The sequence below is a fragment of the Ipomoea triloba genome, chromosome 3 (genome assembly GCF_003576645.1).
Source record: "Ipomoea triloba cultivar NCNSP0323 chromosome 3, ASM357664v1".
NCBI lineage: Eukaryota > Viridiplantae > Streptophyta > Magnoliopsida > Solanales > Convolvulaceae > Ipomoea > Ipomoea triloba.
Genome location: NC_044918.1, coordinates 8,717,131 through 8,734,446, shown reverse-complemented (window position 1 = coordinate 8,734,446; position 17,316 = coordinate 8,717,131). Strand labels below are relative to the sequence as shown.

The 17,316-nt window shown below is 31.5% G+C and overlaps 1 protein-coding gene across 3 annotated transcripts; it reads right to left on the bottom strand.

Annotated features, from left to right (window-relative positions):
• Positions 1 to 1,470: 1,470 nt before the first annotated feature.
• On the bottom strand, positions 1,471 to 8,679 carry LOC116013255 (TGACG-sequence-specific DNA-binding protein TGA-1A-like). 3 transcript variants are annotated; one of them, XM_031252913.1, is made up of 9 exons: positions 8,341 to 8,679; positions 6,826 to 7,021; positions 6,657 to 6,731; positions 4,188 to 4,247; positions 3,975 to 4,052; positions 3,773 to 3,836; positions 3,216 to 3,487; positions 2,333 to 2,563; positions 1,471 to 2,132 (listed from the first exon to the last, which is right to left on the bottom strand). In XM_031252913.1, exons 2-9 carry the CDS (start codon positions 7,009 to 7,011, stop codon positions 1,980 to 1,982), a joined length of 1,119 nt encoding a protein of 372 aa, XP_031108773.1. In that variant the 5' UTR covers positions 7,012 to 7,021; positions 8,341 to 8,679; the 3' UTR covers positions 1,471 to 1,979. The 3 variants fall into 3 exon arrangements, with proteins under 3 accessions (XP_031108773.1, XP_031108775.1, XP_031108774.1); XM_031252915.1 differs by having other exon boundaries at positions 2,346 to 2,563; XM_031252914.1 differs by lacking the exon at positions 8,341 to 8,679 and adding an exon at positions 8,054 to 8,190.
• Positions 8,680 to 17,316: the final 8,637 nt, after the last annotated feature.

Genomic DNA, 17,316 nt, shown 5'->3' with positions numbered 1-17,316 from the left:
GAAACTGACATCCTCATTGTTGCAATCGTTATACCATGCACCACTGTGGACATAGCAATGTGCACCACGTACGTAAATGACGTCGTTTCGATGTTAGTAGACGCGGACGCGAATGACTCTAGGGAATTCATTATCTATAATACACATAATCATTATCTAGAATACACAGAACGTTTGCATATAATACATAGAATGTTTGCCCAGAATACACAGAATATTGACACAAAATACACAGATGTTAGTGGACGCGGACGCGAATGACTCCAGTGAATTCATTATCTATAATACACATAATCATTATCTAGAATACACATAACATTTACCTAGAATACACAGAATGTTTGCCCAGAATACACAGAATATTGACACAAAATACACGAAACTCATTCTCCTAACATTCGAATGCACAAACACATCACAATCTATGTTAATAACATGAATACACAGAATATTGACACAAAATACACAGAACTCATCCTCCTAAACATTCGAATGCACAAACATATCACAACATGTGTTACTAACATGAATACACAGAACAGTTGCCCAGAATACACAGAACGGTTGTCTAGAATACACAGAATATTGACACAAAATACACGGAACTCATCCTCCTAACATTCGAATGCACAAACACATCACAATCTGTGTTAATAACATGAATACACTGAATATTGACACAAAATACACAGAACTCATCCTCCTAAACATTCAAATGCACAAACATATCACAACATGTGTTACTAACATGAATACACAGAACGGTTGCCCAGAATACACAGAACGGTTGCCTAGAATACACAGAATGATTACCTGGAACACACATAATATTAACATAAATACAGAGATCGACCAAAACGGGAAACGTGATTTCCAAAAAAAAAAACCGACGGTTAGTTTACAATGCTCAAAACGACGTCGTTTGCGTACGTGATGCACATTGCTATGTGCACCGTGGTGCACGGTATAATTTGCCCATTGTTGACTGTAAATCCTTGATGAGACAAATGCAAGAATTTAAGCTCATTCACATCTTCAGGAAAGGGAATCAATGTGCAGACTACTTGGCCAATATAGGTCACAATGACCTGTGGGAGACTACCATCCTGACTCTTCCACTTGATGAAATCAAAGGCATCCTCGATCGCGACGCCAAGACCTTTACTGCCAGACGGATTTAAAAACATCTTCCGGGGCTTTAGCCCCTCATGCGTACCAAAAAAAAAATTATATAATGAGCAAAAGTACATAAATACAATATACAATTATTTACAACATAACCATTAATTAAATAAAATACACATCTAGGATGAAGCATTCTATTTGCAAAATACTAATCCAAAAATAACATTAAACGAATTAAAATAAAACAAATCATTATACAAATTAAAGTAAAAACCTAAGCATAACAATAAATATTATATTAATCTGCAGTAAGAAATAAAGTTCATTAGGCCATGGACTGTGTTATCAGCATAATTATCCTTGCGAATACTTTAGTAATTAAAACTGAACAACTTGAATAATTAGGGACAAAAAGTACTTTTTTTTCCCTGAACTTTGAAATAATATTGATTCCCTTCTATATCCACATTTTCTACTCTGCCTACCATGTATTCGAATAATTGTGTTCTCCAAAGCATCCAAAAACTGTTTATGCATTCTACAGTTCCACCCTATCCACTGGAAAGAAACACAGACTGCAAACTTAACACTGCATCTACTCTAGAGACTCAGGATCTTGTTTAAGAGCAACTTTAATTTACAAAAAGATGTAAATAAAAAAGGAAACTATAACTGCAAATGTCCATGTACAATTGCAATATTTTTACAAGTAGCCTCAAAAATTTGGAGCAGCTGAGATTTATGTCAACATGCAGAGATCTTAGCAAGCATAATAAATGAGAGAGAGATGATTTCAGCTGATGGAGCTTCGATTCAAAGGTGGGAAAATCTTCTGGGCTCATTTGGTGGAGTTTTTAGGCATGTTCGTTTGAATGGTTTGCCCAAACTGAGCTCAGAGTACGCAGACGATGAAGGTACTCGGCCAATGCAAGGAGGCCCCAAGCTGCTTGGTGGATAGTTAACATGCCAGACACTTGTTCTAGGGTCACTTTGCGAAGATGATCTGCCTGTTTTTAGAACCCAATAAGAGAGCAAAGTTAGAAGGATGGATTGATAATTGGATAGCCCCATTCCATACCAAATGGGATGAAGTGCATAGCCATTGTTTGGTTCTCATTTTTCCTCTAATTAACCATAACACCAAAAGTAGGTACTAACTTTGTGTGCATTTTATACATCAGAATAGAGAGAAAATCAAACAAAATACCTGATTTACAAACCTCACTAAAGAGTCCAAATTTTCCATTGCAGGCCTCATCTGTTGTAGGTGGTAATTCCCTTCACCCAGTAGTCCTGTTGCAACATTGTCAGCCAGAATCTGTTGTAGTCTAAGCAATCCTTGCGATAGAGCATCTTCTGCCTGCTGGCATGATTGCTGAAGGTTCTGAACATTCTGATGTTGATCATCTGTCAAGAGCTCAAGATGCTGTGAGACAACCTGCAGATTGATATATAATATGATTACTGTTGAAAAACAAAGGGTTATGTCTGTCTTTCAAATTCAACTACTACTTTCAAGTTCATAAAAGAAGCATTAAAGAATATATGTTTCAATTATTTTCTTGCTTTCTTTCTTTGGTCTGCACTGATGTTCTTTGTTCAGTAAAGCAGGCATTTGGCTCCATTTGGCTTGTGTTAGGTTTGAAACAACTAGCATGTGTTAACACCAAAAGAAAACATGATAAACTCACAAAAGAATATCTTCAATGTCAGTGGGACATTTACCCCGGTTCCATTTGGCTACCAATTTTGACGAGACAAATGTCCATTATGCAATACTCTAATCCTACTAGTTCTAGCACAGAATATCATGTAATAAAGAATAATAATCACTCAGATTACAAGTAATCCCTTGAAGCCATGGAAAATGAAAATGCATTCTACTTAATCTACCAACAAAGATTTGGCATGCTAGCTAGAGTCAAATAGTACTATAGTAATGTGCAATTAATTATGCACTATTGTGGATAAAAAACACACTCATGTAAAAATAAGGTTGTTGTCTAATGTAGATGTTCAAACTAGAATCCAGCTTGGGCCAATTTTATCATGGATACCACAAAGACATACATAAGTAGACATTTCATTACCTTTAGAATCTCTGAAGGACGAAGCCCTCCAATCCATAGGAAAAGACGTTCGGTTGGTGTTTTCCATATGCCCGACATAATGTAGAAGACATCAGCCTTTGCAGCAGTTTCTTTCAACTCAAAAAGATTGACATAGTGGCTCTTGCAACTCTCAACAATAATGCTTAATTCCATTTCACCAACTTGAGAATGCAAAGCATTCCTCAATTTGTCGGTTTGTCTATTTTGTTCTTCCACCCAGTCTCTATACTCCTTCTCAAATGCAGTAATGCCTGCAGGTTAATCAAAGAAGGGTCTAACTTCCAGGGTCAACAAAGGAAAAAAAGAAAAAGCCTCAAACACTGTTGAATCTGATTGGATTACACAAAGCAATGCAATGTGCCAACTGAAGCAAATAAAAAATTCAAAAGAGGATTTGAAGCTTGAATTTTTGTATTTGAGTTACTATTGTTTATCAATTAAAAAAAAGTAAAAAAAAAGTCCCTGGGAAGTATATAAATGGCACAATCATGGTGAATATGAGCTTGCAGTTCCAGAATAATATAAAACCTACAAACCTGAGTTTGCAGTTCCAGAGTAAACTAGCTGACTAGCATCTAACCCACCATTTGCATTCATACCCTGTTGCAATAACATTTTTAGGTTTATTAGAAACCAACCTAAAGAAAAACCCGGAAAGTATTGTTCCAGACAACTACAAAAAGATCTAAAAATAGAATAAGAAAACCCAGAATTAGAAGGGTAAAAGATTATGATCACCAGTAGTCTTGCCCGGTCTAGCTCTTGCTCCAATTGGATTAGTTTCAGTTTACTGCTTTCCAACTGCTGAACATAGGCCTAGGAAACAAGATAAAGTCTACAATATTATGTCTTGATGAAAATATTTATTTTCTACTACTAGGTAACACAATACAAGTTTGAATAACATATTGAGGTTCACAATATTATTAGTTCATCAGATCCGAACAATACCTTCTTCCGCAGACGACTTTTACGTGCAGCTTCACGGTTTTGTGCAAGGCGTCTCAAGACCTGTTGATCAAAGAAAAGATTTTATCAACAGCTAAAGACAGATTGAGATTAAGTATTCTGAGGTTTAGTTGAAAGAATATTAGTATATTACAATGAATATTTGATTACATGTTAAGAAGCTAAAAGAAGACAGTATCACCAAACTTTAAAAAAAAAAAAAAAAAAAAAAAAAAAAAAAAAAAAGAAAAGAAAAGAAAAGTACTCCATATAAAAGCTCTATAATGCACATGGGCCAAACAACACTAAAAGATTGAATCCAAGCAATTAGCAAGCCTAATCCATGGCCTTAAAAACCCACATATTCTCTCTTATTTTATCAATGTGGGACTCTTAACAAAATTCTTTAGCAAACTATTGTGAATACTCAACTGCCATTGAAAATACCACAGGATAACCATTTACAAAAGCAAACTCCCTTCTATTTATTTCAATTATTTTGAACATTAATTATCAACTAAGTTGAAATCTTTCTTGTAATACATAAAAGGGCCATAAGTGTCAATCTCTTAAAGATAGGCATCATCGTAGAATCAAGAACATTAGTTTTTCTAGATATAACATTCATGTAAGAAGGATAGTATGAAAAAGAAAAGAATAGAAGTGGCTCATATCCAGTAGCTATATAACTGTCACAAGCACTACATAGAAAAGCCTTTGAAGTTAGGATGACATCAAATGAATGCAAATCTGCTGATAGGAAATGCTAAACAGAACTCTAGGAAAGAGAATGCAGTTTTGTAAACGGTTTAATGAAAATAATATCTTGAAGCCTAGTAGCTAACTAAAGACAGGTGAAAGGAGAGTCATCTATAATAACCATAAAAAAAAAATGTAAGACAATGATAAGAGAGCCATCTATAAACACCATAAAAATACAACAAAAGTCACACAATCACAAATTGATTTCACAACCCAAATTTGAATAAATGATTACTACTATATGAGGTACGACAATAAGATTAGAAAGCATGTTAAGTTTTCTCTTAAACAGGTCTACTTATTAATTGATGATATAGGAACAAGAATGCATACTTATTGGGAACAAAGGACAAGCAAACTTTTGACTCTAAGTGCCTACACAATCTTGACTTCAATGTTAAAAAATAATATACTTCATAACTAGTACAAGTCATTAAATGTGTAGGAAACCTAAATCCACTTTCAATGATCTTCCTGAACCAAAAAAGTTATTACATTTGTGAAGGGTCAAGGGTTGAAAACATATTGAAATAGGCTAAATTTTATTCTGAAAATTGAATAATTTATTAATCTTGAATAAGCCCAATCCTTCAAAATGAATTTAGAGTCCATGTTCAAAATGATGTGATAAAGGATGACCCTACATCCATTCAATGGCCTTCTTGGAAATTAACTGAGTCCTAGAGGAAATGGTCTAATGGGTTTAGCTACAAGTATGGCATCTCTTTCATTAGGTGTAGTTAAACCACAGTAATAATATTTTTTAAATTTTCTCTAACGAACAGGATTTCAACAGATACAAGTGCGTCTATCAACAATATCCATTGGATCATTATCAGTATTTTAAAACTTTTAGTTGAAAGGCGCAACTACCTCATTTAATGATTAGAATGGTCATATCTCTTAAAAATCTTATTCCATCCATCTTTCCCATGTATAAGCATTATCTTAGAGCATTTATTTCAATAATTTTGAAAGAGCATAACACTTACTCATCCAACAGTATTAAATCTTCCTTATCCTTCATTCACTGTCTAGAAGCTTGTACACTTAAACCTTTAAAACTTTTTGGAGCTTCTGCTTATTGTCTAGAATAGTAAGCTATGCACTCAAACCCTTTTATCCTCTAAGTATTCAAATACCTAGACTGAGTCTTATTGAGCTTAGTCTTGATTTATCTACACTCACTTTGTAGAACTCAAATTGCATACTTACCCATCTTGTAAAAAAAGTATTCTCAAGTGAAAATTAAATTATTTTATTCAAGGGAAGTATAATTGATTGGAGAAAAGCAATAGGTTAATCCCTCCATCAATGTTTAGGTTATAAATAGTTAGTGTATCACATTAATGAGTTTTCATAGGAATTGATTTTGGTTTCCACCAACACTGAAGAGGGCGGAAGATTGTGGATTACAAAATCTTGAGAAAGGAGACCTTAGATTGTGGATATAGGTCAGGAGGGCAGACCACAATAAATTATAGTATTTTCTATATCTTGTTCTTTATTGCTTCCATAATTTCTCATTGTAAATGTATACTATTACTTGATTATTGCATACTTGATATCCATAGCATATCTTGATTGATTTCCCACATTTAATCATCTATAAGTACCTAAAATTAAACCAAATGAGCACAAATTTTAAATATTCTAATTCATCCCCTCTTTAAGATTTCAGCACTTCCACAAACAAAACAATGCATTTACCTTCTCGGGCGGTTTACTTGCTGCCTCTTCATATTTGTTATAAGGTCTGACTATTCCATGTGAAGTTTCCCCAGTCTAGCCATAACATGATATTGACCAATCCAGTTAGAGGCACATAAAGATTAAAGAATAATATATAAATATGAAATGCAAAGGAACCAATGCATACCTGGTTAAATGTTTTCTCAATAACTGGCATCTGGCTGTCTAGGCTTTTCTCAACTTCTAAAATCATGGTTGCTGAGGCAGTCGAGTAGCCATTACCCTTGAATTCTCCCCACATGCCAAGTTCATGTATTGGATCACATATGCCCATTCTTTTTGAGGCAACAAACTGGGTATATGTTGAATTCATTTTGTATACACTGGGAAGCAGAGTAACTAAGTTAGCCCATACCATGATTCAATGTATTCATGTGACCAAACAAGAAGTAATACTTATTCAATGGAACAATAATGGAGAACTGCAAATGTTCAATAAAGTGGCATGCGCATTAAGTACAAAGGTAATAGACAACAGATTTATCAAATCTCAGAGTACATAGATCCAAAACTTCAGAAACAAGATCCATTTATTTCTGAGAAGAAATCTAAACTTATCACACACAAACACACATATACATACCATGAAGATCATCAGTTTTGAAAAATGGTTACAAGCAACGTACAGAAAGCACTATTATGAGAAAAGTTCTTAGATACTCTGTGTAGCTTACACACAGGATTAAGCTGCAAAAATATTTTATCTAAGGTAGATACTCTGTAATAGATAATTTAGGACAAGAGAGGACAGATCTATGTGGTTCAAAAGAATTCTTTTCATAATTTCCACAATGGGGAATTTGAATAAGGGGTAACAAGTGTATTCTTCTGATGCATTATGTTAATGGTCACTCCAAAGCTAACTGCAGGAATAAGGTGGTATAGAGGAATGAAATCAAGCACTGTTCAGTAAATCAAAGTATATTTACTCAGATCAAATTGAGGGTTCTAAGATGATTGTAGAAAAATAAAGAATCGCCCAGCTTGGGAAGATCTTTTCTTTTCTGCAGAATCAAAAGTACTGAAAACTCAAAACACCAAAAAAAAAAAAACTTTACAAAGAAACTGATGATATTAAACCAGGAATTGGAGAAGGAAATGTATATATTTTATTAGTCATCAAAAATCCAATTGACCTGCTAAAAGCCAATTATGTATATCAAAGTACAGATACATGTGTTCAAATGAACAAATAATCAAGAAGATTAAAGTCTTTCAAAAAAAAAAAAAAAAAAAAAGAAGATTAAAGTGGCAAAATGACACAAATACACAGAATATGTGAATAAAGCACATACAAACTACTTAACACAAAATCAATATATATGTATGTATGTATGTGAGCAAAGAACACATACAAACTACTCCTGATTGCACTATCCCTTGAATTTACCGTTTCAAGCACTAGTAAACAACCATATAAATACGCATGTTTTCTTAACAAGCAATACAGATAAAGCAAAAAAAGCTCGAAAATTTACACGACAAAAACATCTATTTTGTCCATGGAACAGAAAAGCGAAGAAAAAGAACGCCGAACTATGTGTAAAGCTCTAAAGCAACAATACTTTCATTCCGCAACGCAACTTATCATCAAAGACTTCCAATCCAAACTCTACAAAAACTTTTTTTCTCCAAACAATACCTTAAAGCCAGTAATAACCACTTTCCCGCTCAGTTTCTGCTGCTTTGACTAACCCTCCTAACTTAAGCTTAGCCTCCCATTGATGTGGCTTTGAGTTGCAGAGGACAAGAAGAAGAAGGAGATGAAGAAGAAGAATGTAAACGCTAACGTCTTTTCAGTAATAATTCCATTTAAATCAAATCAAAATTTCATCCAATCAAAAGTATACACTATATATAGACAAATACGTGAAGGGGTTTGTGTGTATATAGAATCACATATATTTTTTTATGCGTATAGAATATGCATATATGCGTGAGTGGTGTGCGTCTGTAGATACAGATATTGTATACAATTTGGAAGAAGATTAGAATTTAGAATGAGAAATTGGTCACATTTCCACTACCAAATAGCAGACCCACTCACTACCTGTTTGCATATTTGCGCTCCCCCCCCCCCCCCCCCCCCCCCGCCCCNCCCTACCCCCGCCGTACCCCACCACCCAACCCCCACTTCCCCGGAGGCAAGTGCCCAAGACGATCATTACTCTTCTATGATTCCCCGTTCTATGGTTGTTGTTGTGCCAGATACCACGATTTACTCTTTTCGGAATCTGGAAGCACATTTTGAACTCCATATTGTTTCATCAGATTTAGTAACAAAATCCTTGTAAGTCAATGTAACATTATTACGAAAATCGCTTGTGTTTCCTTCAATTTCTTTATTTTTTTATTTTCTTCTCTCCAGGTTGAATTCCCAGTCTGATCCAACAGAATATGTAGGAGCATGTAAATCATGATAACTGAGCGGTTAAACATATCGTGCTAAATATCAATGAGTACAAGAGAGCTGTCCATTTTAAACATAATCCCCACAATGTCGTTGCCGCATTTCAAACCTTAATCGCTCAGCCCGTCTGGACAATTTTTATTTCCCTAAAATAACTAGGGTTCAAGTGATCATGATCACACCTATAAAATAAAATTAACAAGAATTATTAAAAAAAAAAATTAGTGAAATTCATTTTATAAGTTTAAAATTTTGTAATAATTATAAAATTAATTATATTTTTTTTTATTAAAACCTTTCATGGATAACTGAAGTTAATCCTTTTTTTTTATCTAAGTACTCAATAAAATTAGTATCACGTAGAAGATGAAAATATTAGCAATCAGCTTATAATTTATTTTCAAGCTCCTCTGTTAGTTGTATATTTATATGTGAAAATGGTAGAAATATAAATATATAATACTCCGTAATAAATAAATAAACATAAAATTAATATATTTATTTATTGGGCCGACCGCACACAGCATTATGTTAATGTATACACGCGCTTGAGGCGGGTGTAACAGAGGCGCGTGATTTGAGCTTCTGAATTTGAAACAGGGATGAGAGTGTGGGACACGGTTGATAGAAGAGCGTGGGGGTAAGGTTTTTGTTTTCTTAACGGTGGGTGTCATTTTCGCGGGAAGTGGAAGGATTGAAGAGAACTGTAATTTGGATGCATCGCTGGCTCGTTTCTTGACTTGCTTTTTCTTTATGCAACTTCGATTCAACTTTAATCTTCTTAAATAATAATCAAATTTTTAATTCAGACATACCTTGAAAGAAGGTCAAAATTAACAACCTAACTTCTTGTAATGATCATTAAATTATAATTAATTCAAAATCATGGTGGGTAATAATACATCAATCATTTTTTCAATCAATTTATTACTTATAATCATGAAAACGCCACAGCCCGACATAACATAGCTGAACACAGAGGCTAGATCAGATCGACTAAATCTTTGTTTACTGTGTACAAAGAACCACCCTCATTTTGAGAGGTTACTCCCACACTGTCACTCGATCTCTCGTCTCTATTCCCAAACTTCACTATGTGATCAATTGAGCTGCCAATGCAGACAGGATTATTGATATTATTTAACATCGCACTTGATCAATTTTCATTATTAACGATCACAATTGATATACACTAATTTATAAATTATATTATAAGTTATTTGTAGGTGCAGCAATATGGTATGATAACATGCTATAAGTAATATTACACTTCATTTTTCTACTCATTGGTGATGTGAGTCATGAGACACATTGATTGACGACCCATAAAATAGTGAGCTCACAATATTTTTTCTTTACTTCTTCTAATGAAATCAGAATATATGACAGAAGTAATACACTCTAAGAATATATATAATATTTTCTTTGATATTATTATTTAAAAAATTTATGGTATCGATTAACATCGGTGGCTGTTGCACTAGATACAATTTAAAAAAAATTTGAAGTTGTATTGAATATAACAAAAATATCGTGATGACAAATTTCTCATTAAGTTGATATAAATTTCAAAACATATTACATTCAATTTTACTTGTATCCACTAAAATCAGCACTTGTACTGATTAATATTTTAAAATGTTCACATAATTCTATTTCTATTAAGCTATCACACACCAAAATATATATTATAAAATTTAGTTAAGGTATATAGCCTTCTCATAAGCATGAAAAGACAATATTCCTAAACTAAAGCTGTATACACAGATATATATATAAATATAATATTAGTACATCCTACCCATTAAAAAAATACTACGTGTACTCTCATTTTTTACTCCAACTTTTAATGTCACACACACAATCTTGATATAAACATTTATATTATGATCGACATGAAAAAAGTAACTTATCAATGCCGACACATCAAGAAATAAATTTTAGAGAGTAAAATTTAAGAGCCTATGTAGTAGAACTCTATCCATTAAGCTGGCTACTTTTTATTTTCTTTTCTTAAAATCCTTTCTAGTTTTTTCCTTTGTTAGTAAGCATGGGTAACTTTAAGCTGTTAACGTGGTAGCTTTAGAATGGGATTTTGCATACATATATTTTAAGATTATAATACACTTTCCTATGTACTTTGTCAACCTTTAATTAGTTGTTTTGGTCTAAATTCAATTCTAAGCCTAACCTTCCCAACTAATGACCTTTCAAGTGTCACAGGGACATGGATAAGCTTCGCTTTATCATTTGGTCTCCTCTTCTTATCTTTTACGACACTGAGAGGTCGATGCACTAACGTTAGACACAAATGCTCGCAATTTCTGTATGCCCTTTATAAGGAAAGTTTGACGTCATCAATACTAATTATTTTTTTGAGTACTTGTGATGAATTTGACCCGAAACTTTGACAAAATTAAATTACATTAAATTACTTGAATATTTACTTATGAAACTTTAAAATAATAAAATATTTATTTTATATATTTAACTTAAATACATTTAAAAATACGTCATTTAATCAAGACTTTCCAATAAATTTTAAATGACTTTTACATTATCTCTATAAATTTTTATATAATATGTACAAGTTTATAAAAGTCTACATTTAATCTTCAAAAAAAAAAAAAAAAGTCTACATTTATAAACTTTTAATGACTTTTTATTTTTAAAAGTTACCGTAATAAAACTCTAATTGAATACATCCTTACAACCTTGTGGTCAAGAAACATAACTGTCACTCTCCTAAATGGAGGTCACATGTTCGAATCCCAGTGTGGGCATTGACTCTTTGTACTTCAATACATTGTAACAGAGCAGTCCTTATAACATGGACCATGAATACTGCAGTTGTGTGGACCATGAATACTGCAGTTGTGTTTGAACTGATATTGCAGTTGTGTTGAACGGATACTGCAATTGTGTTGAAAGGGAACTGCAGTTGCGTGGAACAGAGGCCGTGTCATCCGTCTGGAACTGCAGTTGTGTTGAACAGATGAACAGTCTCTGTTCCGCGCAACTGCAGTTTCCTTTCAACACAATTGCACTATCTTTTCAACACAACGGCAGTATCAATCATAATCATGGTCCACAATGCATTGTGGACCATGGTTCACAATATAATTTGCGGTAACCGAGTCAATAGTACTAAAAAAAACATCTTTACAAACTTTTATTGACTTCTATTAATACTCATTATTTATATTATAATATTTCTTTCAACAAAAAAGTACTAATATATGATATGGTTTTATAAATCTTAACAAATTTGTGTTTGCAATGGAACAAAATTTATATAGTGATTAGGCAGAGAGAAAAATGTCTGTAGATTTTAGTTAGAAAAATTGTGTGCAAACTACTCTAGAGTAAGTTTGTAGAAATTAAAGAAATCATTATACCATGGACTATGTCACTATGACTCATCTTGTAATTAAGTTAACCAATTGCATAATGTTCATTATAGTATACTAAATTTTTATTTTCAATACATTGAATGTTCATTTGTTAGTATATTGAATGGTTCACTTTTAAGTAGTATATCAAAAAATAAACCTTTTGTATTAAAATGAACATTTATCAATGATCCACATTATCTCAATAGTATAATTTGTCAATTTAGTCGATACCTTTTTGAATATCAAATGATTTTTAAAAAAAAAACTCTTTAAAATTCAATATCAATACCACTCGAACTTTTAAATTTTTTATAAAAGTTTAAATCAAATATTACTTGACTTTTAAAAAGTCTCAAAATTTTGAATCTAATACATACCTCCAAATTTTTAAAGTTTATAAAAATGTTTAATTAAAAGTGTTAATTGGATGCACTCTTTAACTATAATCTCTTAAATTTGTATATATGCATGATCAAAGATATAACTTTCTAAAAGAAAGTAATAAAATATACAAATGAATGTATATAACATATTAACATAATAATAATAATAATAATAATAATAATTAGATTCGTTGTTAGGGGCTTAGGCAATTTTAATTTCCTAATTCCCCGGCACCTCTTCTCACGTCTATTGAGTACAGTTGGCTTGATCATGTCATCAGGGTGGTTGGCAAATCATATGCTCGTTGTTTATTAAAAGTTTTATGTAATGAAATTACTCATTTTACGTATTAAAAATTTATTTTATTTTTAACGTAAAAATTTTGCATTATATTATTGTAATAGTTAATTTTATTTTTTTTATGTCAGTTTACTTATAGTCTCTTTTTTTTTTTTTTTTTTTTNTTTTTTTTTTTTTTTTTTTTTTTTTTTTTTTTTTTTTTTTTTTTTTTTTTAATATCACCTTTTGATCTTAGGGGGTGTATTCAATCATGACTTTCATAGAATTTTAAAGACTTTTATGAACTTTAAAAGTTTGGAGGTATTCAATTCAAACTTTTAGAGACTATTTAAAAGTCATGCGGTATTCAATCAAGATTTTTAAAGAGTTTTTAAAAGTCATGTGGTATTCAATTAAAACTTTTCAAGAATCTTTAAAAGTCATGTGGTATTCAANAAGTTATGAATTTGTAAGGATTTTTAATTTTAGAACTTTTGTAGACTTTTATATACTTTTCCTTCTCAAATATAAATAGTTGAAATCCAACCCCCAACCCCAAGATTTCAAAATTTTCTTTCTACCAACATTGAAAAAGTAATTATATTTTTAAATATTTTATTTGAACAATTCTATAACTATAAATTTTAGTGTTTAATATTGTTATGAATTGCTTATGAAAGTTTGTAAGGATGTATTCAATTTAGAATTTTAATGACTTTTGTAGACTTTTTAAAATAAAAAAGTTGATAAAAGTTTATGCAAGTTTTTTATACAGATTTTTATAGAGTTTTACAAAGTTTTAAAAAATTTTGAACGACTCTATGAAAGTCAATAAAAGTTTATTAAAATCTATCATTTTAAAAGTTTTTAAAAATCTACAAAAGTCATGATTGAATACACCCCCCTAAGTATTAAGTCTTTTTTCCTTTTTGATCCCAGGTTTATGTGTCATCCCACTTTTAGTCTCTTTTTTTTTCAAAACATCCATGTTGGTCCTAACATTATTGTGACATGATTGGTTTTTATCATCTGTCAACAAATATATTTAAATGACATTAAAATTTGTGTTACGTTGTTAACTACGCAAAATCCTCCATTTTTTCTTGGTAATAGAACCACAAGTCTTATGGATTTTTATGAAATAGCCTTATACACTAAACTTAAGAGTTTGTCATGAAGTAAACTTGTGGTTTTTTCAATTACACATTTGTTTGATTTTATAGTAGTTTTATGTATTGATAATAGTTTTATTACCAAGAAGAAAAAAGGAGGTTTTGAGTGGTTAGTAAAGTTATTTTTAATGACATTTAAACATATTTGTTGACAGATAATCAAAGTCAGTTATGCAACAATAATGTTATGACCAACGGGAATGTTTTGAAAAAAAAAAGAAGACTAAAAATGGAATGACACATAAATCTATGACTAAAAAGGGAAAATGACTTAACACTTAAAACTGAATAGACCAAAATGTCATTGTATTTAACGTCATTTAAATGGTTTTGTTGACAGATGATGAAAAAATGGTCATGCCATAATAATACTAGGACCAAAGGAGGATGTTTTGAAAAAGAAGAAGAAGAAGACGACGACGACTAAAAGTATATAAATTTAGGACAAAATGGAATTAACTCTGGGCATTTGGTTGGAGAAGGGAATTAGGGGGGAAAAGAATTGTAATTCGGTGGAATTGCAATTCAATGAATAAAGTAGGAATTGAAATTACAGTGTTTGATATGCAGGAATAGGAGTACATGGAATTGAAAGGTAAGAAGCAACAAAATAGTTAAAATGCCCTTATGTTGTAGTAGATGTTGTTGTTGTAACTTGTAGTAGTAGTATTAATCATAATAATAATAATAATAATAATAATAATAATAATTCTTTCAATAATAATAATAATAATAATAACAACAACAACAACAACAACAATAATAATAATAATAATTCTTTAAAAAAAAGAATAATAATAATAATTCTTTCAAATTTTAAAAAAAAAAAACGAAAGGGTATGAGAGGAGGGGCAAAATCGCCTTTACACCAACAAAATTGTCCTCCTCTCCACCGAATCATGAGGGATACCTCATGAATTGCAATTCATCATTTCGAGGGAACTGCAATTTCGCGGAATTGCAATTCCCTCAAACCAAATAATGTAGTTTGCGAATTCTTTGTATTGTAAATTCAATAAATTGCAATTCTCCCAAACTACACTCAACCAAACATATCATTATTGTAATATATTATATAATAAAGAATAATTTTATTTATATTTTTTTTATTCATTAACTACCATAAGTTGATCGATTCATTTCAGCCTTACAAAATAAATTTATTTATTAATCAAATATAAAAGAAACCAACCAAATATTGTCATTTAAGAACATGAAAAATTAGCATGTGAAATCAGAAATGTAACTTTACTTTATAATAAAAATGTTTATCAAGTGAGACTTATTAAATCTTTAAAAATTTAAGAACCATGATACATTCTACTTCTAAATTTATCATCTAATATTAAGATCTTGATGTGACATATACTACTTGATTGGCTATTTTTTATATTTGATTACTAAGTGAATTATTGTTTTAATTCAAGGTGAGCTCAACTAATGAATAAAAATAATTTTATTATCATGTCACGAAATAAACATTAGAAGAAAAATATAAGACGAGAAAATAATATTTTTTTCAAAATTTATAAAGGTTTTATATGAAATCAATGATTGTAAGATTAGACCAGATAAATCAATCAAACCACAATATTTAGTTCACTCATTAAGATTTTTGCGGTTGAAGTGATGAACTGCTCCATCCACTGACCCATAATTTGTCTAAACCCAACAAATAATGGAATCCATATTTTCAGTAATTTCTTTTTTCACAAATCAAACAATTTAATCGATTTTCCTGAAATTTATTTTCAATGGAATTTCATTTTCATTTCTCTTCAAATATTTTTCATTGAACCAAACAACCTCTTAGAATAATATATTACATTATTACCACAATTGCTCTCCCAAACACACTTTAAAGCTAAGAAATCTCTTTTAAGAGTAGACTTTAATTAACACTTGTAGTGGAACCATATATGCTCGTCTCTCTGTGGACTACAAATCTAATCTATTGATAGATGTAAAGAAAGATACCAAAAGAATATATAACTTCCGAATTACCAACAAAATATTCTTTGCTTTATTAGTTTAGGTTTTAATTCATTGAGATCTAAGACAAACATAAAAGCACCTTAACTGTATCGATCTTAGCGTTGTTTGAGTTACTACTTCAGTAATATATATTGGTTAAACGAACATTGTCCTTTCATTTCACTCATAAGTCATATCTCAGAATCCACATCTGATCTCTTTAAAGTTAATCACAAAAGTAGGGAGAGCCCTGACATGTTTTATTCTTGCATAACTATCCCTTCACCTCCACAATTGTTAAATTAGGCACAATTCTTTAAAATAATAGTTGAGGTAATTAGGGGTCTGTACAATTCAGTTATAAATTGATTATTTGATCGAATTGACAAATTAACAATTTCTTAATCAAAATATATGGGTTTAGTTGATGATTAATGATTTTAAAAATTTTTTATTATTGGTTAGTTAGGTTTGGAAGTGTCGATTAATCGAATTGTTCGTGTGTGTATATCATTATTGTAAAAATCGGCCTAGGCGCTAGGCGCCCCTAAGTCGAGGCGATTTCAGCCTTAAGCAGCTTTTAATCAGCCAATCGACTAACTAGGCGCCCCTAAGTCGAGTTGAGCGCCTAACTCGGCCGAGTTGACCGCAAAAATCAGCCGAGTTGAGTGCCTAACTCGGCCGAGTTGAGCGCCTAACTCAGCCGAGTTGAGCGCAAAACTTAGCCGAGTAGGGAGCCTAACTTGACTGAGTCGGTGCCCAACACAACCAAAATTCAATCTTGTGACCTTCTTTCAATAAAAGTTACTGTACAAAAGTGCTAACTGAACACAAAATGGTTGTAATTATTTAAGATAAAATTGTTATATTGATTGATGACGTAAGAACTGATTGAGTCTACCGCAACTGACAGTGAGCTATATTTTAGTCATTAGATGGTGCATACAATATTTTAGACAAAACAATACGTATAACTCAAATACATCGAAGCAAAAGAAGCAATG

Excerpts from the sequence above, each read along its gene's own strand:
- LOC116013255 (XM_031252913.1), bottom strand. The coding sequence starts at position 7,011 with ATGAATTCAACATATACCCAGTTTGTTGCCTCAAAAAGAATGGGCATA. Across the intron at positions 4,248-6,656 it reads CAAGTAAACCGCCCGAGAAG|GTCTTGAGACGCCTTGCACA; the intron begins GTAAATGCATTG and ends TTTGATCAACAG. Across the intron at positions 4,053-4,187 it reads AAAGTCGTCTGCGGAAGAAG|GCCTATGTTCAGCAGTTGGA; the intron begins GTATTGTTCGGA and ends CTTGTTTCCTAG.